Source organism: Saimiri boliviensis, chromosome 17 (assembly GCF_048565385.1).
Source record: "Saimiri boliviensis isolate mSaiBol1 chromosome 17, mSaiBol1.pri, whole genome shotgun sequence".
Lineage (NCBI taxonomy): Eukaryota > Metazoa > Chordata > Mammalia > Primates > Cebidae > Saimiri > Saimiri boliviensis.
In genome coordinates this window covers 70510765-70531315 of record NC_133465.1, presented here as the reverse complement: position 1 = coordinate 70531315, position 20551 = coordinate 70510765, and the positions used below count along the sequence as shown (strand labels likewise).

The following is a 20551-nucleotide window of genomic DNA, read 5'->3' as shown; positions in this document are numbered from 1 at the left end:
AGCCTGGTGCTCTGCACATGCAGCTGGCACCAGGTTTCTAAGCCCACTGGAGACCCCAGCAATCACTCCAAGACACCCAGCTCTCAGGTGCTGAGGGAACCCATACCTGACAATGACCCTGCATGTCACACCCACGAAGACCAGAGTCAGGTGCCAGCCACCACCTCGCCTTCACCAACGGCAGCCGATGTGGGGGACCCTGTCGGTATGGGACCCCCATCCCACAGAGCTCCCTAACCAACCTCCAACCGCATGAGGTACCCCCTCAGCTGCACCAGGGCTGGTGACCCAGGAGCACTCAAGAGTCTCCAAGGGAAAGGCCTCTGTGGCAGGGACAGCTTGGGAACCGCACGGAGGCCTCTGCTTCTCTGCTACACACGGCCCTGGCTTGACATGGGTTTCAGGCCACACTTGGAGTCACTTCCACTTCTGGCAGACCAGCTGCCCACCTTGAGAAAGCAGCCCCAGAAGCCCAAATGGGCCAGACACCTGCCCTGTACCCCAATGGTGTGTGGACACATCTGCCTCTCCCAGTGTCTTCAGGACTGAGGACAAGGCTACTGTCACCAGTGACCCCACAGGGCACACACTGGAGAGCTGGGGGCAGGTAGGTCCAGGGACCGAGGCAGGGATCTCCAGGCCAGGCCCACGAGCTATACTCTCCAGGTGGAGATTCCCAAGGCTGCCCCGAGCGTGGGGTGCAGCTACTGGGCTGGTCTGTAGAACAGCTGGGAAGCAATCAACCACCTTAGGAATGGGGAGACCAGTGAAGAGACCTCTGCTTTCCCAAGAGGGCATCCAACAGGCCCTTTCCCTGCCACCACCAAGATCTTGCTGACATCCTAGGCCCCAGGCCAGTAGCCCCTACGAGGCATGCCAGGATTGAGGCCCAGCTAGGAGGGCCTGTGTTGTGTGGCGGGCACATAAGCGGGAGTGGGGTGCACTGGAGGGGCAGGGCCTCCTGTACCAAGAAGTGAGGCCACACAAGCAAGGGTGGGGCCTCCTGCACCAAGGGGCGGGGCCACACCGGTGTGGGCGGGGCCGCACTAGTGCACTGGAGGGGTAGGGCTGCACACTGAGTGGATGGGGGCCAGCCAGCCCAGCTCCCCAGGCCAGGGTGCCTCCTCTCTTCAGAAGTGGGGAGGACATACCACAGCTGGGGTCCCAGAGCCACACCCTCAAACAGAAGTCAGAGTCGTTGGCTGGGTTTACAAAGGCAATGGGAACCAGCAGGAACAGCCCTGGGTGCCAAGGAACCTGGAGCAGCGGGGTTGGCAGCTTATCCCCGCCAGGCAGCCCGGCACTCACCCCAGGACTCACCCCAGGACAGTGGCAGCAGCCTCTCCCCAGCTCAGGGTGGCGTGTGCAGCCACACACCGAGTACCCCAGCCCCTCAAACTCAAGTTGTGGGGCAGGAGATGCTGACAACCCCCTCGGGCTTGGCCTCCTGGGCTTCCAGGCCACAGGGAGCAGAAGGCGCACCGGGCTGTGGCTCCCTCTGCTTCCCACCCCAAAACGTTGTTTCGAAACCACTGAGTCCTTATTAGCCATCCACCGCGTGACCAGCCTGTGCAGGGCACCCAGTGGGATGCAGGAGAAATATGAGACCTGGCCTTCCGGAAGGAACTCGGTGCCTCCGGAAAAATAAAACACCTGGGTGGTTAAAAGTCTCCCACTAACACAGAAGGAAGGTGGGTCCAGGAGAGCCCCCACAGGCGCTGTGAGAAGGCCGACACCGGCTCATCCTGGGCCCAGAGCCCTTCCCGTCAGCGTTCAGGAGAGAAAGGCAGGGACACAAATGGGGAAACTAGGCCTTAGAGAAGCTCTGGTGTTTGCGCAGCCATGTGACCTATAAGGGACAGAGCAGGGTCCAAGCCTAAGCCTGACCCCAGGGCCTTGAGGCTGTGCCTGGGTGGGGACGGCCAACCTGGGGCCACCCACAGGTCCTCTGGTGAGTGGGAAGGAGTAGCTGCAGCTTCTGGAGAAAGGTCACTCAGCCAGGAATGGGGAGCCACAGCGGTGCAGAGCCTAGGTGTCCCTGGGGCCCAGGAAGAAAGGCCAGCATCACACATCTCCTGGGAGGGGCCCTGGGAGGCCAGGAGGATGAGGTTCGCCAAGCACCTCTGCACCCGGGTGGCAGAGGACTTTCCAGGGGAGCTGCTAGGCCACTGTCGCCTCACACCCACTGCAACCTCCATCCGCCATGCGCTTCAGAGCCCTGCCTGCCCTCCCTGCCCACATGGCCCTCGCCCAGGCCCCCACACTGATGCTGGGGGACCATTTCTCTCAGCAACTCGCAGCCACAGACAAGAAAGCTGCCATCATTCCTGACCCTGTCGGGTTCCTCTCCTGGTTCTGGCCCATCAGGACAGAGACAGCCTGGAAGGCCAGGACTGAGTGATGGATGCACAGCTGCAAACACTCCAGATCCCGGGACTGTGCCCTCACAATGGTGAACTGCTGGTAACTCGAATCATGTCTCAGTAAGGCTGTTACCAAAACTCACGGCGCCTCAAGGGGAGAGGGGAGGCTCCTGGAACCCTGGCAGGCAGGTGAGCCCTCTGAGCTGGCCTCAGTATTCCCGTGCCCAGGCCACCAAGCCAGCCCCAGGAAAGTTCCTGCTAAGAGCTCTCGCACCTGGCCCAGGAGCTCAGGGGCTGCTCCCACCTGTGCTGCCCTGGCCTGCTCCGAGGTGGGAGCTCCTCCCTGCTCCTCCCCTGCTAGGCCTTGGGGCCTCATTCTTCTGCTTCAGTCTTCAGAAAGCAAAGTAGCAAAGCATTCCAAGGAGGGAGGAAAAGAAAAATAGACAGTATATAGCAACACACACACTCCACCTCAACCCACTATTCCCACCGAGAGGGATCTGTTCACAGAAACAGCTCTCGGAAGGCTCGCTGTGGCAGCCTCAGGGATGAACATCAAGGCCAAGGAGATGGGCGGTGACAGTCACTAGAAAGACCCATTGCGGCTTACCCGGAGTGAAAGATGGGAAGGATGAGAAGACGCATCACAGCTTACCTGGAGTGAAAAACAGGATCAAAACAAAGGCTGGGGACATGGGAAGATGTGGCCGGAGAGGGCAGGGCACCCCAGAGAATAGCCAGAATCGTGTCCCTGCAGCTGTGCACCCAGCATGGCTGATGGCAGACTGTGGACAGCCGCGGCACCCCGGGACCCCCACAGGGCCTCACTTATTCTCTCATCTGCTCCTGCCCAGTCCCGTCCTCTACTTTGGGGCCGATTCTGGCTTCAGCAGGTGACCCCACACTGGAAATCCTCTAGCTTGGCCTACAGGATATGGGCACAACTGCTTGGCTTCCCTGCAGTTAAGGAGAGAGCAAAGCACAAGCTCTGAGCAAGAACGGGCCTTCCAGTCCCAGGGTGAGACCACAAGCATTTGTGAGCACCCACGTCCCGCACCAAGGAGACAGTGGCGCGCACACGCAGACGCACGCACACAAGACAGGTGTGTGCGGGGCTGCCATGGCTTGAACACCTGATCTCCGGCAGGAAGGGTGTGGCCTGGAGGCCCAGGCTTCACCCACAGCCACACCCTGCCCACCCCAGGGTGCGGCCCAGAAGCTTCCACCTGGATGACTGGCCAGGGGCTTTCCTGGTGTTTCCTCTACAAGTGACTGTCCAGCTTGTTCTGAGTGTTTCCCTTCTCTTCTGCATCACTATGACTCCGGCAAGCGGGTGAGGGGTTTCTGGGTCTGGTGTGCACATATCAGGCCATGCTCATCATCAGCCAGACCTCCCGAAGTCCGAGCCCACTCAGGACGCAGCACCGGCCACGCTGGCAGCACCGTGGCAACACTGACACCGCTCCCTCGAGGAACCCGAAACGCCGCCTGCCTCTGGGCACCCAGCCCTGCAGGCAGCGGTCGTGACCGCTTAGAGGAACAGTCTGGGGCCTGACTCCTGGGCAGGGATCGGGGGAACATGGGTAGGAGGACTCCATCTGGGTTTCTGCTCCTTTGGCAGAGAAACTTTCAGCAACCCCGGGTGGCTGCAGAGCCCCGCAGGTAGAGCCGACCATCCTGACAGCCTGGGGGTGTCGGGCCTGCCCCTCCCAAGGTCTACCAGGGGCAGAGCCTGCCTCTGCCAATCCCAGTTGGCGGGCTGCTGTCTGCTCCCTGGGGCCGAGGAGGGCCGAGCGGCAAGCAGTCCCAAGGCAGCGGGAGAGGCACCGTGGCAGGGGTGGCGGGCCTACCTGCAGCTCCTTGTCGGAGTACTTCTGAGGATTCTTGCTGCCCTGGCTCTTCTTTCGAAGCTTCTTCAGCTCGGCCTGGCACTTGTCCAGGGCGTCTCCTTTGCTCCTCTGCTCCGTCTGGTACTTCTTCAGTGCAGCCTGATTCAAACAACAAAACACAGAGCCGAGGCCCATAAGCCCCACAGCGGGGTCCCCTGGCAGCCCCGCCCCTCCCCTTCCAGGCTCGCTCTCTGGCTGAGGGGGTCCCCTGGCAGCCCTGCCACTCCCTCCCAGGCTCGCTCTCCGGCAGCACAGGCTCAGCTGCAAATCAGAGATGAAGAGCACAATGGAAGCCTCAGCCCAACCCCACCCCACCACACAGCAGCTCTCTGCTCCCCAAATATGAAATCAGACTTGGAGAAAGTAGCCAAGACCCACCCCTCCCGCCCACCATGAGAGCCAGAAATGACCCCCGAGCCCTCAGGCAGTGCCTCAGCCCCAAGCCTTTTGCCAGCTGACAGGAGGGGCCGTGGGGCAGGCCGGGCCAAGAGCCCAGCGAAACTGCAGAGGCTAGAGAATGAGCTCCTGCACCCCCAGGCAGCAGAGTCAAGCACCAGCTTCTCCACAGTGGCCAAAGCCGGGTCATGGAACCGAGCACGTGGGGCGTCAGAGGCAACGGGTTCACCCACGGGTTGCATTTGGGGCACACCAGGGGGACTTGGTCCAAATGGGCAATAAAGTCAGAGCTGGGGATGGGAGCTCAGGGGAAGCTCCCTTCAAGTGGAGGGAAGGAGCGGCAGGCAGCGGGGAGGGCTGGAGCCCGGGCACGGTTCCCCAGCAGGCGCGGCCAGGGTGCACTTACACTCAGGTACCTGGAATCCAGCTCCACCTTCTGCTCCAGCTGTGTGAGCAACTCGTTGTGAAAAGACTTCAGCTGGACATGGATAAAAAACACATCAGCAGTCAGCTCCAACATACAGACCGGAACAGGAGGCCGGGCAGGGCTGGGGCGGTGGTCACGGGATACCGGGCGCCCCAACTGTGCAGGACAACCCCTTCCCCCGACTGATGAGCTGTGGCCCTGCACAGCTGGGTGGGGCCTACGGAGCTGGGTTGGGGGAGCTGCTGGAGTGAATGCTGAACAGGGGTCTGGAACGTCAGACAACCTGGCCTCCAACAGCCACAGGCTCCGTTTCTCACAAGGGAAACAGAAACAGCACTCCCCTCCTTCCACGGCGTGCCGGCGAGCACTCCGAAACAGGCTGCGGGGCTGCAGGAGCCATGGGCCTGAACTCAAACCAGGGTTGGACCCCGGGCTTTAGACGGGATGCTCTGAACCAGCGCCGGCAGGGTGCCCTGGTTGTGTGCTCCCCTCTGGCTTCCAGCCTGGTGGGCCGCAGGACCGGGGTTTGGCTGGGGCTGTGGTCAAGACTCTCCCTGGAGCCCAGTGTGTCCTGGAAGGCCACCGTGGCCAGCAAAGCATGTGGCCACAGTCTGGCCCGTGCCCTTTTCTCCCAAGTCCTCCTTGGAGTGTGCCTTGTGTCCTGAGCCAGGGTCCCTCCCTCCCTGCTTCTGAGTGTGGCCGCACAACCCAGACTGTTCCCAAGTGGACATGGGCAAGGCGTGCTGCCAGCTCTCCCGCTGCGCCTGCCCCTCCTCACGAGGCCATGCTGGGGTGGGACTCACCATTTCTTCCAGCTGATTCTGGATCTGCCTGTGGACTTCAGCCATCTGGAAGAGAACATCTCCTGGGAAGCAGAACAGCAGGAAGGGGGGCGTCAGGTGCTCCCAGTCACTACTGTCATCCCACCTGGACTGACGGCCACCCAGGGAAGCCCTGTGACCATAGCAGAGGGGCCCCAAGGGTGTCAGGGCCAGAAGGGAGGGCAGAGAGGAGACAGCAAGAGGTAACAGAACATTCTAGAATGACAAGGGACCTCAAATGCACAGCATGCCTGGCATCTTTGGGAGGGACCTTGAGTCTCTGCAATGGCAGGAGACAGGAAGAGCCCACATGTGCCCCACCCCAGGCGCGACAGTGAGCACAAACACGAGTCTTCATTAGCACCTGATTTATTCACAGACGGCGAAGAGCTCCAGCCTGCCTGTCAGGCCAGGTGGACAGCGCTGACCCCACGCCCGTGTCAGGCCAGGCAGACTGCGCTGACCCCACGCCCGTGTCAGGCCAGGCAGACTGCGCTGACCCCACGCCCGTGTCAGGCCAGGCGGACTGCGCTGACCCCACGCCCGTGTCAGGCCAGGCGGACTGCGCTGACCCCACGCCCGTGTCAGGCCAGGCGGACTGCGCTGACCCCACGCCCGTCAGGCCAGGCGGACTGTGCTGACCCCACGCCCGTGTCAGGCCAGGCGGACTGCGCTGACCCCACGCCCGTGTCAGGCCAGGCGGACTGCGCTGACCCCACGCCACAGCACACGAGCCTCTTCCAGGGGACACCCATGGGTGTGCACTGAGCACTGGCCTCTCTGACCCCAGGAGGCCTCACTACCCAGGCTGCACACCCCACAGCACCTCTAAGACGTTTACCCAACATCACTCTGAGCTCCAAGAGTGTGGGGGTCTGAGGAGGCCTGGCCTCATCGCCCGGCTCACCAGGCAGCCACCCTGGCACATGAAGGCCTGGGCTTGCCTTGCTGTCGCTGGGACCCTGGGGACACACGAGCAGCACTTGGGGACACTAACATCTCCACAGCCCATATGCAAAATGCAGATTAAGAAATCAAGACTGTGGTGGCACAGAGGTGAGCAGCTGTTACAGGCCTTTTCCAGCCTGGGTATCCACGAAACCCAGCTCCAGTCCCCCGCAGGTGGGGCCGCAGGTGTTGGGGTTTCCTGGAGGTAGGCCTGAGCACCCCTCTCTGAAGGGCCTCACCACACTGCTGCATCCCCACCTGCTTCCACCAAAGAGGGAGCCACAGAGAGAGGAGCAGAGGGGCCGAGACCCGGCAGACGCAGGGGCACGCCGTCCTTCCTCTTCGGCCAGATGTTTCCTGCCTCCCTCTGCCAAAGCTCCCATGGAGCTGTGACCCATTTGAAGCATGGTCGCTGAGGCCAGCAGGTGTGACCACACCACCAGCCCAGGGGGCCGGCGAGCTACACCAGAAGCCCCCTGCAGAGGTGCAGCCAGCCTGGGCTCAGAGGTGCAGGACCTAGCCTGAGACCCGCCCTAAATCAGCAACACACGGGACAGGAGCACACCACAGCCCCAGCCCCAGCCCTTTAGTGCTGCCTGCCCGCCCAACCCTGGAGTTGGCATGAAAGACCCTCCCCTGTGGCCAAAGGTTCCATTTCCTTGTCTGCAGAGGAGGGGCCGGAACTGGGTGGTCCGGCCCCCACACTTCTTTGATGGACAAATATTTGCTGAGCTACTGTTTCCAGTGCCAGGCAGTGACCTCGTGCTGCAGACACAAACAGAGCAGAAGGGCCGTCCTGCTGCCGGCAGGTCACTCTCGGGCGATCCCTGTCCCCTCCCTGAAGGGCTGCCTGAAGCTGGACTTTCCTCCTCCACTCAAGTCCAGGCCACCAACGGTCCCACAGCCAGAGGCTCCTCTGGCTCCAGCAGGCAGAGCCCTCACTACGGTCCCCAAGTGCCCAAGAAGGTCAGCCAGAAACCAGAGCAAGCCCCCCACCGCCGTACAGGAAGCCCTAACCGGGCGATGCTGCCTCCCAGGACCACAGCTGGCCTTGGGGTCACTTCTCCTCCCCACAGCACAGCTGAGTCTGGGAGAGGAAGCTTCTCCAGGTCGGCTCGCCCTCCAGGAGCTGCTGGGCTCTTCTCACCCTATGACCACAGGGCCCTCTGGGCACTGACCAGGGCCAGGTGCTTCGCAGATATATCTCCTTTTCATCAGCGCGACCCACAAGGCCGCCCAGATGAGCAGGACAAAGTGGTCCAGGTCAGCGGCCAAAGAGCGGTCGCAGAGCTGGGACCCAACCGCCTGTGCTGGCCTCCACCCCACAGCCACGCCCTCCTCCGGCGGGTCAGCACACGAGGGCTGTCTTTCCAGCCATCCCAGGCACCTCCTGGCTACCTAGACTCCAAGGCATTCCTGCCCTCATGCCGGCAACTGCCAGGCCTGTTCCCAAAGCCAAATGCTCTGCGTCAGAGGCACAGATTTCTGCGGAGGGAGGAGAGGAAAAGGATTCGTGTATCCCTCAAACGGCCCAGAGGTCACAGTCACCTGGCTCTGTGACACGTGTCCGGCTAAAAGTAGCACTAGGCCTGGCTGCTTCTCCAGGGAACAGCACGCAGGGCTGGCGGGACCCCATCCACTGCAGGACAGGGTCTAGGGAACACACAGAGCCCCGGGTTTGGCTTCCCTTTCTGGGAAGATACGGAAGGCCTGCCTGGCATACCACTGCTCACCCTCCACGGGTGAAGATGAGACACCTGGGCCTGGCCACTGCAAAGCAGGGGCTCAGCGTGGGGACAGCAGCCCCTGCAGACCCTGGGGAGGCATCATGTATGTGTGCAGCACGAGCATGTGAGTGGGTACGCACAAGTGTGAACTGTGCGCGGGCCTGCTTACGTGGGCGTGCGGCTGTGTGCACCTGCCGTGACCCGAGTCTCGTCCACACTCACAGCCACCCTGGCTGCCGCTACCCATTTTGCCACAGCCATAGGGCTCACAGGGACCGCAGCCAGGTCATGTAGGGTCAGTCTCCAGGACCACGCTGGCCCCCGAGCTGGTGGAGAGCAGGAGAGGCAGACACAGACCCCAGAGCCCAGGCCCTGCCCCGCACAAACCCCCTACAAAGCGCCTAGCACACCTAGCACCTCCAGCGATGCCGGTCGACCCTGACCCAGGGGCCTGCGTCTGCAAAGAAACCACTGCCACTGTGCTCTAACCATGGTGTGACTGCCTGGGCCCTGCCGTGTGGCCCTGCGGAGCGGGGCAGGGCCCAGTAATGGCCCCTGGGGGCTGCACTGCGGTTGGGAGGAAGCTGGTACCACTGTAGTGGCCTCTCACGGTTGGGATGAAGTCGAGACCTCCGGGGGTCAGCGGTAAACCACGCACACGGGTGGGCCAGGGGCAAGTCTGAGTTTTACCAGCCTTGGCAGGAGAGGACGCGGCCCTGCCCCAGCCTCACTCAACCCAGGGTTCAAGTTGCACAGGGAAGGGTCAAGGACCAAAGGGGACAGAATTTGGTGTGAAGGAGGCTGGTGTGAAGCCACTTGTATGTGAGCAGGCACTGCCCAGGACAGGGGAGGAGCAGACCCCACGGGGGAGGGAACCCCGGCTCAGGCTGGCACATGCCCACGGCCATGTGGCCCCTCCACCATCCACTCTGGACGGCACGGGTGCTGCTGGTCTGGCAGAACGCCATCCTGCGAGCCCAGAACAGCAGAGGCAGGGGGCTCAGGCTGGGGCAGACGGCCCTGTGCTTAGGAGCAGGAGCAGGAAGCTGGAGACAGGGTGCTGAGGACGCGGCTCCAGGGCTCTCTGTGCTTCTCTGCGCTGGGACGGACACCACCTTTGCGCTCAGGAAGTCACCTGGAAACTGTCCTGGGGCTTTGACGACGTTCCTGTGACTAAGGATCCTGCCTCTCGGACCCCCAGCTCTCGGACCCCCAGCTCTCGGACCCCCAGACGTCAGGAATTGGCTTCAGCCAAGTTGCAGTGGCAGGTGACAACAGCACGAGGTCTGGCCTGTGAGGGGGAACCCACCCAAGAACTGTGCCCTGGCTGGCACCCCCTCGCCCCCGGGTGTCCACATGCACCCAGCCTTTACGAGGCTGCCTGTCCCCTATCCTGGGGTGGGGGTCGGCAAGTCCATAAAGAGATGAAGCGGGAGGCTGCAGGTGAACTCTCCACGCGGTGCAGATGCCTCCCTGTGTGGCGCTGCCCACAGCTCTCGCCATGTTCTATTTATTTTTATTTTTATTTTTTGAGATGGGGTCTCACTATGTCGCCCAGGCTGTTCTCCGACTCCTAACTGAAGTGATCCTCCTGCCTCGGCCTCCCGTCGCTGGGATGGAAGGCAGGCAGCACCGCGCTGGGCTTACACCACGTCCTGAAGGCCCGCGAATTATAACTTAATGTCAAGACCAAATAAAAAAACGTGTATTCCCTTGAAAGCTACGCACAGTGGACCCAAGAACGCCATCTGGGAAAACGACACAGAACAGCAAATCCTTTTTAAAAGGGGCTGTTGATGTCAAAACGAAAAACAGCATGCAAAGCTTCTCGGGATTCTGGCCAGGCGACAGTCATCACTACCACCCTCTGCACGGCCTGCTCTCAAACGTGCACCCCAGCATCCCCACCAGCCGGAGCCCCCAGCCCCACACTGTGAGCAGCACGGCACACCCGGGGAGGCCCAGGCACAGACCAGACCTGCGCCTGCCCCGAGCTTCAGGCCGGTGGCTGCACAAAATCATCCCATGCGGTGAATTTTCAAACTGCATCTTACAAGCAGCTGTGGGAAACCATGTGTGCATGTTGTATGAATGTGTGCAGCTGCCAGTGCTTAACCCCGGGGGTGCCATGGGCACCCCAGCTGGCTGGAGGGACGGTCAGCCCAACACGGCTCCCACGCACAGCACCAGGCCTCCGAGCAATGCCAGGACCCCAAGATGAGCAGTGACAGGCACCGACTGGCGGGGGCAGTGAGTTCCACTGAGCAACTCAGTCTTGTCCGCCCTGTGCTCTTCAGGGACCTGCAGATGGAGTAGCAAGGGCTGCAGAGCCAGTCAGAGCCTCTCCTGGGGTGAGACGTGAGGCTGCACGTTCGTGGGCCCCCTAATCTCTCCACGTTCCCTCCCATGTGGGGGGCAGACCCATCCAGGCCCGCCCTGCCAGGGACAGAGGAGGCTGCCAGGCTTCCTAAGCAGCCTCATCCACCAGACGCCACCCACCCCTCGGGAAGCCCATGTCTGGTCCACAGCACACGTGAGTCCTTAAACGATGAGGTTCAAATATAAGCTGAGGATTGCGCCAGGGTACACAGCACGTGAGCCAAAACAGACCCGCAGAGCCATCACCACTGGGGGGTCCAAGGCTCTGGGGTGTTAGGGCAATGGGCAGCAGGTGGCCATGCCTTGGGGTGTAGGCGTTGGGATGATGGGCAGCAGGTGGCCACGCCTCAGGGCACAGGTTTGGGGCAACAGGCAGCAGGTGGCCATGCCTTGGGGTGCAGGTGTTGGGATGACGGGCAGCAGGTGGCCACGCCTCAGGGCACAGGTGTTGAGGTGACGGGCAGCAGGCGGCCATGCCTTGGGGTGCAAGTGTGGGAGCGCAGCAGTGTTGCACCTGGGGCTGGGTCAGGCACCCCAGGGCTGCCTATGGGTGCTGGAGAGTGGGGAGGGAGAAGCATCGAAGGGCATGAAAGGCGGCACAGGTAGATGTCCTGGGCAATGCGTTTCATTTGGAACAAAAGCCTAAAAAACACAGGCATCCTGAAACTGAGGCCTCTAGCTCTTCAACCCTCTGCCAATGGACTGCAGTGAGTGAAGGAGCAGCTGGCACTGGGGTCACCACGGGTCTCACGCCGCCAGCTACTTCCACCTCAGACAAGGCGGTCATCGGGCTAAGAGCGAAACGCGCTCCACAGTACTGACTGTGCTGGGCGCCCGGCCTCCTTAGACAGGTCTGAGCGCAGCTGACAAGGGCAGGACTGCCTCGGGACCCTGGCTGGGGCCCCTGCTCCCCAAGGAGGAAAACAGCACCTGAGCCAGGTGGGGCTGTGGAGCCAGGCCCCAGGCATGCCCAGCCAGTATCTCTCTGTCCTCGAGTCTCTTCTGCTTGGGGCAGCACCTGGCGGAGACAGCCCTTTCCGTCGGCCGAGTCCCTGGCTCGTTCCTGGAATCCCAGCAGAGTGCAGCGAGACCCACGACAGCCCTCCATCTCTCCCGCAGACTGGGCCCAGTCTCGCTCCCCCAAGGTCTTACCCCGGCCTACAAAGGACTGTCGCCTCACTTCACAGGGAGGGACCTGCCACACCCATGGCTCAAGGCTCACCGGCTGACGGCTACAGGTCAAACACCCCAAAACTCAGGAGCCCTGAGGGCTTCCAGGGGCTGCATTGCCAAGGTCTGCTGCCAGCCTGGAGCAGCAGAGAGCAGTAGCCAGAGAAGAGCGGAGGCTGCAGTGCAGGGAGGCAGATGGCTGGCTCCCACCGATATGACACCCGCACCCACACCCACAGCGTCTGGCTCCCACCCGAGACGGCACTCGCACCCACGGCACCCAGTTCCCACCCGAAGACGGCACCCACATCCACACCCACAGTACCCAGCTCCCACCCAAGACAGTATGCCCACCGTGTCCAGCTCCCACCCAAGATGGCACCCACGTCCACACCCACAGCACCCAGCTCCCACCCGAGACAGTATGCACACCCACGGCATCCAGCTCCCACCCAAGATGGCACCCACGTCCGCACCCACAGCACCCAGCTCCCACCCGAGACAGTACGTGTACCCACAGTGTCCAGCACCCACCCAACACAGCACCCGCACCCAAACCCACGGTGCTCAGCTCCCACCTGAGATGGCACCTGCACCCATGGTGCCCAGCTCCCACCTGAGATGGCACCCACAGCCCCTGGCTCCCACCTGAGACAGTACACGCACCCACAGTGTCCTGCTCCCACCCGAGACAGCAGCTGCACCCAAACCCACGGTGCCCAGCTCCCACCCGAGATAACACCCACACCCGCACCCACAACGCCTGGCTCCCACCCGAGATGGCATCTGCACCTGCACCCACAGTGCCTGGCTCCCACCCAAGACGACACCCAAACCCACACCCACAGTGCCTCCCACCCGAGATGGAACCTGCACCCTCAGCCTCAGGACGGTGGGAAGCCAAAGCATCTGTCCTCCCAGCATTTGGTTCTTCGACTCCCAGGTTCTACTGCCTCAGCCTCCTGAGTAGCTGGGACTAAAGATGTGCACCACCATGCCCAACTAATTTTGTATTTTTAGTAGAGATGGGGTTTTGTCATGTTGGCCAGGCTGGTCTCGAACTCCTGACCTCAGGTGATCCGCCTACCTCAGCCTCCCAAAGTGCTAGAACGGCAGGTGTGAGCCACCAAGCTGGTCCATTTTTACCTTTTTAAAGTGAACTATTCAGTGGTACCTAGTACATTTGCAACATTAAGCAACCATCACCTCTTTCTTAACTCTAAAACATTATCATCATCCCAAAGAGAAATCCATACCCACTAGCAGTCACTCCCCAGCTACGGGCAACCAGTCAGCACAGTATCTCTATGAAGCAGCCCATCCCTGACATGTCATTGGATTATACGGGACCCCCCACCCTCACCCCATCTCTATGGAGCAGCCTATCCTTGACATGTCACTGGATTATACGGGACCCCACACCCTCACCCCGTCTCTATGGAGTGACCCAACCCTAACAAGTCACTGGATTATACGGGACCCCCACCCACCCTCACCCCGTCTCTATGGAGTGGTGTATCCCTGACATGTCACTGGATTATACGGGACTCCCCACCCTCATCCCATCTCTATGGAGTGACCCATCCCTGACAAGTCACTGGATTATACGGGACCCCACACCTTTACCCGTCTCTATGGAACAGCCTATCCCTGACATGTCACTGGATTATACGGGGACTCCCCACCCTCATCCCATCTCTATGGAGTGACCCATCTCTGACAAGTCACTGGATTATACGGGACCCCACACCCTTACCCCGTCTCTATGGAACAGCCTATCCCTGACATGTCACTGGATTATATGGGACTCCCCACCCTCATCCCATCTCTATGGAGTGACCCATCCCTGACAAGTCACTGGATTATACGGGACCCTCTAGGTCTGGCTTTCCTCCCTGGGCACAATGCCTTCAAGCTCCATTCGTGGTGTGGCATGTGTCCGAATCTCCTGGTTTTTTCTTTTTAGATGCAGGAGTCTCACTCTGTCACCAGGCTGGAGTGTAGTGCCACAACCATGGCTCACTGCAGCCTCCAACCCGTGTTCGAGGGATCCTCCCGCCTCAGCCTCTCGAGAAGCTGGGACTACAGGGGTGTGCCACCATGCCCAGCTAATGTTTAAAATACTTTCGTAAACATGGGGTATCACTATGCCGCCCAGGCTGATCTTGAACTCCTGGGATCAAGTGGACTCCCAAAGTGCTGGCGTTATAGATGCAAGCGACTGTGCCCAGCCCCAGAATGTCCTTTTTTTCTTTTTTAAGACAGAGACACAGTCTTGCTGTGTTGCCCAGGTGAGTACTGGACTCCCAGCCTCAAGTGATCCTCCTAACTGGGCCTACCAAAGTGCTGACGTTACAGGTATGCGCCACACCCAGCCCGTCCTTTATGGCCGAATGCCATTTCACTGGATGGATACCCCAGGCGTTTAGCCCCACAGGCTGTGTCCAGTGTGGTCCGAGGTGAACAGCGCTGCAACAACGGCTCTTTCAGAAGCAGCTTCAGTGATGACAGCCCCAAGCCCAACTGCACACCATTCGTCCTCCTGATGTGCATTTTGGAGGTTTTCTTGCCTGCTCAGAGCCAAAATGTCCTCTGGCAAGCCCAGGGGAGCAGAGCCAAGTGCGGGTTCTCACCCGCTGCCAGTGCCCTGGCAGTTTTGGGAGGCTCGGGTCTCTCCCAAGCATCCTCCAGAACCGGGACGGGGCCTCCCCAATGGAGAGGCTGAGCTCAGTGAGACCCTCCCAGGCGTCCCCCCACTATCTCCCCTCTGCCCCAGGCTAGAGCTAGTCCACAGGGAAGATAAAGCAAGCATGAATTAAGTTGTAGATGATATCAGGGATTGATTCTGGAAGGACTGTGCCTCCTGGCAGGACTGAAACTCAGCACTGCCCCCACCCAAGCAGCTGGGCCTCTGGGGCTGCACTCTGAGGAGCCCCCACCTCACTGTCTCTAACCCAGCAAGAGCTGGCTGCCGCCAAACCTCAGGATTGCCAGCAAGAAGAACACCCGGGCGTGGTCGCTTCTGCTTCTCTACCATTCACCACCGCTACCAAAAAATTTCCTAACAGACCCTGAGAATTATGCACAGACCCTGGCAGAACCTCCATGCCAGGACAGAGATGGCAGTGCCTAGCTGGCCTTACGTGGAGCCCAGACTGGCCAGTGCAAGGCTGGGCAGTACCAGGGGATGGAATGTGCCCATGGAGGGGAGGAGCAGGACCCGAGGACCACCAAAGGCTGTCACAGTGTTCCAAGCAGCCCCCGCCTGGGTGAGAAGGGCACGGAGGGAGTGCGGGGGATACGCACAGCACTATGAGAGTTAAAGGCAAGGTAGGCAGGTGGACAGGTGGAGGCAGCCCCACGGCAGGAGGCAGGGTCCTCGGAGAGGGTCACTCAGGATGCTCTCAGAGCAGCTCCCACAAAGCCAGGGACACACGAAGGCAGGCACTGCTCTGACACAGCTGCATCTAGTGGGCAGATGAATGAGAAGGATGGACCGCTCATCCCTCAAGAGGGCACCGCAGTGCCAGTGGCCCACTGAGGAAAGGCAGCCCACTGGAGGTGGCAGCCGAGCTCCTTCCAATGGCTTCACAAGGCTCAAGGGCTGAGGCTGAACTGGGGATGCCCTGGACAGTCATCTGCTGAGCCCAGGAGACTGGGAGGGCCAGGGAGGATGGAAGCAGAGTGGGAGAGGCAGGGAGGAAGGTGGGGGTGGTCCAGGAAGAGAGAAGGCAATGAAGAAATGCCACAAGATGCCCCAGACTCAGCACAGGTGCAGACCCAGCCGCCGGCAGCACCAGGAATCACAGGCTCCAGGAAGTCTCCCCCAGCGCCAAATGTGGGCACAGCTGGAATGCAAATGTGGCTGGAGATGGCTCTGTGGGTGAGCTGAGCCCAGGCCGGCTTCACAACCACACCCAGGGGTTCCCACGAATGGCTCTGGCTCAACACAGTGGGAAGGTGAAGGAGCTGGAAAGCCCTGTCAGTCATGGCTTTGCTAAGCCCATTCTTCCCTGGTTTAGAAAACAGAACGGCATTGTTCTCCCAGTCCAACCTCTTCAACCTGGAGAACAGTTGCAACAACAGTACAGCAAAAACTCATTCACCTCACCAAGGTTCCCTAGCGGTGCCCTCTGCCACATTGCTTTAGCACTCTCTGTGACGTGTAGGTACACGCACATGAACTCACGTGCATCCGTGCACGCAGAGACACAGGTGCACTCACATGCATCCATGCACACACGCACACACTCATGCATCTGTGGACACACAGGCACTCACACGCATCCATGCACACACAGGCACTCACACATCCGTGCATGCACACACAGATCACTCACATGCATCCGTGCGTGCGCGCGCGCACAGACACACAATCTGCATGCACACAGGCACACACATTAGTGCACACAGACATGTACCCATATGCGTCTGTACACACAGGCACTCACAAGCATGTGTGCACACAGACATGCACCCATATGCATCCATCCAGACACATGCACTCACATGCATCTATGCACACACAGGCACTCACACGCATCCATGCACACACACACGCATTCATGCACACACACATGCACTCACACGCATCTATGCACACACAGATGGACTCACATGTGTCCATACACACAAACTCACATGCATCTGTGCACACACACCTACATTTCTGTGCATGCACACCCACCCATGCAGACACATGTACTCACACACATCACTACATGCACACACACAGGCACTCACATGTATCCATGCACATACAAGCACTCACATTTCCATGCATGCACATACACTCACATGTATCCAAACACACACATACATGTATCTACGCACGCATCCATGCACACACACAGACACAGGCACTCACACGCATCCATGCACGCACACAGACACACAGGCACTTTTTTCAGCCCCTTGAGACTCAGCTGCAGACCTCAGACGTTGTGATGCCACCCCGGCCCCTAAGCTGTGCTCTAAGGGCAAGGACTTCCACCTCCTCATCACGCCTCCATTCCCACACACAGGAAGGTCACTACGGACGCACCCTCTTCAAATCAACAGCACACACGGCGCTCCCGAACGGCCCATCGATGCCACTCACAAGCTCCTCCCTAACCCAGGGTCTCATTGAGGGTCCTGCCGCACTGGGTTGGCACGTGGCTTTAGTCTATCTCATTTTAAGAAAACAAATCAGCACTCCACCTATCGGAAGGCTGCTCCATAAGCACCTGAGACAGCTAAGTCCAACAGGGGCTTAACTGTGAGGGACGAGGAACTGGCACCTGCCAGCTCCCGGAGGACCCTCCCCTTTCCTGTGTGGCACTGGGAGTCTTTAGTCCTTTAACCTAGAAGAGCCTCCACGATTCGTCTTTCACAACAGTGACATCTTTAACATTTGAACCTTTTTTTCCTCCAGAAAATATGTGTTGTTATATGTGTTCTGCAAGTGATAAGAGGCTGAGAGGGAGCGTGACTCTCAGAGACGGCAGAAAAGACTAGGAGAGAGGACAGCCTGGGCCTGGGATGCGCGCAGGCCTGGGAGGGGGCAGCTCTGTGCAGCCCCTTGTCCTTATCTGCGAGGGCAAAGGGCAGCTCAGACCCTGCCTGAGGGTCCCCAAATGCCAGACTCTGACTTCCAAATGAAGCATAAACAGCATTCCACAATGATTTCCGCTAACACGACACTTAGGATAAAAGATCATTTCTACCAAAGCACAGCCCGAGGAGACCTGCGATCGCTACCATGAAGAGGCCCAGGGTGGGGACAGCAGCAGCCTCCACCTCCCCACCTGGCCTGGTGCTCCTGCAAACCAAGAGATCAGAGTATCTGAAAGGCAGCCCAGGCGGTAAAAGTTCTCAACTCCTGGGTAACCAAGACACTGCACAGGAGGCTGGGACTCAGTGGTGGGGAAGGTCCGAGAGGACAGCTTCCATCTCTGAGGAGCAGGGTGCCAAGTCCTGGCTTGCAGAGGGGCCACTGGGGGGTCATGGGACTGAAGGCCCCAAGCCACCTACGAAGGGAGCTTCAACCCACTGGGGCCGCAACAGGATCCGCCCTCCTGGTGCAGGGACCCTCCACCTGCCCCCGTGTGCTGGCTGGAGGAGTTCCTGGAGGTGACAGGAGCCCAATGCCCAGGGCTGTGGGGAAGGGCCCCAGGCTGGCGCCATTTTCTCATCAGAGAGGCGTGCGTGTTCGTACCCGGCACCCAGGATTAAATCAGTAAGATGCAGGCTCATGGCCACAGACAAGGTCCGTGAGGCCCATAGCACAGCCTGGCCCCAGGGCAAGGGCCGGGGTGCATTTACCTGCCAGCAGCAGACAGCCCCACCCTGACATCGATGACCCCTCATACCTCACCTCCAATCAGAGGGTGCTGGGTGAAGAGGGCAGGAAAAATGAAACAAAGGCCAAGCCTACCCAACAGCGCCCGCCCGCCCGCCTGCCTTCCCGCGCTCAGAGTGGGAGGGTGGCTTCTGGGCTCAGGTGTCTGCAAAGGCTGAAGACCCCACAGAGCCCAGGTCAGCACCAGTCAGAGCTCTCCCAGGAAGGCAGCCTCCTTCTCAGAAGGGGGCCAGGAATTCAGGAAATGCCAGGCCAGGGTGGGGACTCGGAGATGGCTGGGAGGCTGTGGCACAGGTGGGGCCCAGAGAAGAGCGTCCACTCTTGGCACCAAGGTAGAACTGACAAGTGTGGGGTCAAACAGGGCAGGAGGATTTCCCACTGGACCCTGAGAAATGCTCAGGAGGCTGTGACATGGACATAGGGACAACAAGGAGAGTCCTGCTTGTTCCGTGATTACATGGGTCACACCAGGCTGCAGAGGAGCTGAAGGAGCTTTCGGGAAGCTACAGGAAATCAAGGAACATTGCGGTGGTGAGGCCTGTGGAGCTCTCCTGCCTTGGAGCAGGGCAGTATCAGCCAGGCATGTGGAATGCAGGTGACCCAGCCCACTCTCCCGGAGCGTCTGGGGAGGGCATGGCAGCCATAAGCCCACAGGGAGCCCCAGTCCTGCCTGGGAGCTTGAAGGAGGAGAAACAGGACCAGCATAGCCACGATGATGGTCCAGGAGACTGGGAGGGCCAGGGAGGCCGGAAGCAGAGAGGAAGGGGTGATCCCAGAAGAGAAGGGAAGGGAGCAGCAAGGAAATGCAACGAGATGCCCCAGACCCCGTACAGGCAGACCTGCCTGCTCCCATGCATTGTGTGCCTTGCTGGAGGAGGGGACAGGCCACCCACCAGGCCCCACTTGGCGTGGGAACGGTTCCAGTTCCCAGCTGCCTCCCAGACAGAGCTGGGATGGAAAGCATGAGCCAGAGCAGCTCACAGCAGCCCCGAGGTGCAGGGGGTGGGAAGAAGGCCTCTGACCCTCACCCCGAGTCTTCCGGGAGCTGGATCTGAATCCCTGAAACCGGCTCCGGGACATGACAGGCATTGCTACTGAGTGGTCAGGGTGCTCTTTTTGGCCAGAGGACACCGAGGGCACAGAAACACTCATTTCCTGGAAATTTCTCTATTTCCGTGGCTTCAGGAGGCGCTGGAACTCTCCTCTCTCTGCCGGTGGCAGAGGGGCTCTGTGCCAAGGGGTCAGCTGCTCCAACCTGGCTACAAGCACACATCACCTCCCAGTGCCTTGTGAAATAGACATCCACAACGTTCAATTATCCTGGTGGTTTCTAAAGCCCAAAGGCACCTCAAGAGCTCGTCAGCACACACCTGGGCAGGGCTCGAACTGAGTGCGCTCATCACGGGGAAGTACACATGGCCAGGGGGCTGCCAGAGCCCCAGCGGGGCCAGGGGACCAGACCCAGTGCTGACCCAGAGCCCAGGGACACCACCTCGGGGGAGACTCCCAATCCCGCCCCTTCTCTCTGCAGCCCTCCAGCCACCAGCTTCTCCTTGGGAGAAGTAGAGTTCTTCTCCCACATACAGAAAAGGCAAAAATGGAGCGTGGCCGTGGGTAACCAGCGGAAACAAAATCACTGTCTGTGTTGCCATGGTGACGACGGTAGCCAATGCTGCTTACCAACACAGCTCTGAAACCAAGCGCGTCCGAAGAGCCACCTTGGGGCCAGTGTTCAGCTTGTGGACAGGGCGGTGTAGGGAGGGGAGAGGCCGAGGCTGCCTTCCGTCACCTGTCCCCACTGTCCTGAGCCACCACTTCAAACCCCCTGCTCCGAGGCCAGGCCCTGGACCAGCAATGGCACCCTCACGATGAGATCAAGGACTCTCAGGCCCGCCAGGGATCGGCTGGCAAGGGGGGGGCTCACACGCTCCCAGCGTCCCAGGCAGGTGGGGGCTCCAGGGTCGGCGGCCATCCATCCAGAGCGGCTGGAGTTGGGGCTTTGAAGGTACCCTACATGACACAGGAGTGGAGACGAGGCTCTGTGGGGGCTGAGCTGACCTGACACCTTTTTCCCACGGCTAAGTGACC

At 60.2% G+C, this 20551-nt stretch overlaps 1 protein-coding gene across 7 annotated transcripts in view; it reads right to left on the bottom strand.

Moving 5' to 3' along the window:
• The window catches only part of BAIAP2 (BAR/IMD domain containing adaptor protein 2), a 78070-nt gene that overhangs the window by 24839 nt on the left and 32680 nt on the right, over positions 1 to 20551 (bottom strand). For all 7 annotated transcript variants that reach the window (XM_039477011.2, XM_039477012.2, XM_039477009.2 and 4 more), the window contains 3 exons: positions 5879 to 5940; positions 5055 to 5126; positions 4214 to 4351 (listed from right to left, as the gene is read on the bottom strand). In XM_039477011.2, coding sequence (XP_039332945.1) covers positions 4214 to 4351; positions 5055 to 5126; positions 5879 to 5940 — 272 coding nt within the window. The remainder of the gene's footprint in view (positions 1 to 4213; positions 4352 to 5054; positions 5127 to 5878; positions 5941 to 20551) is intronic.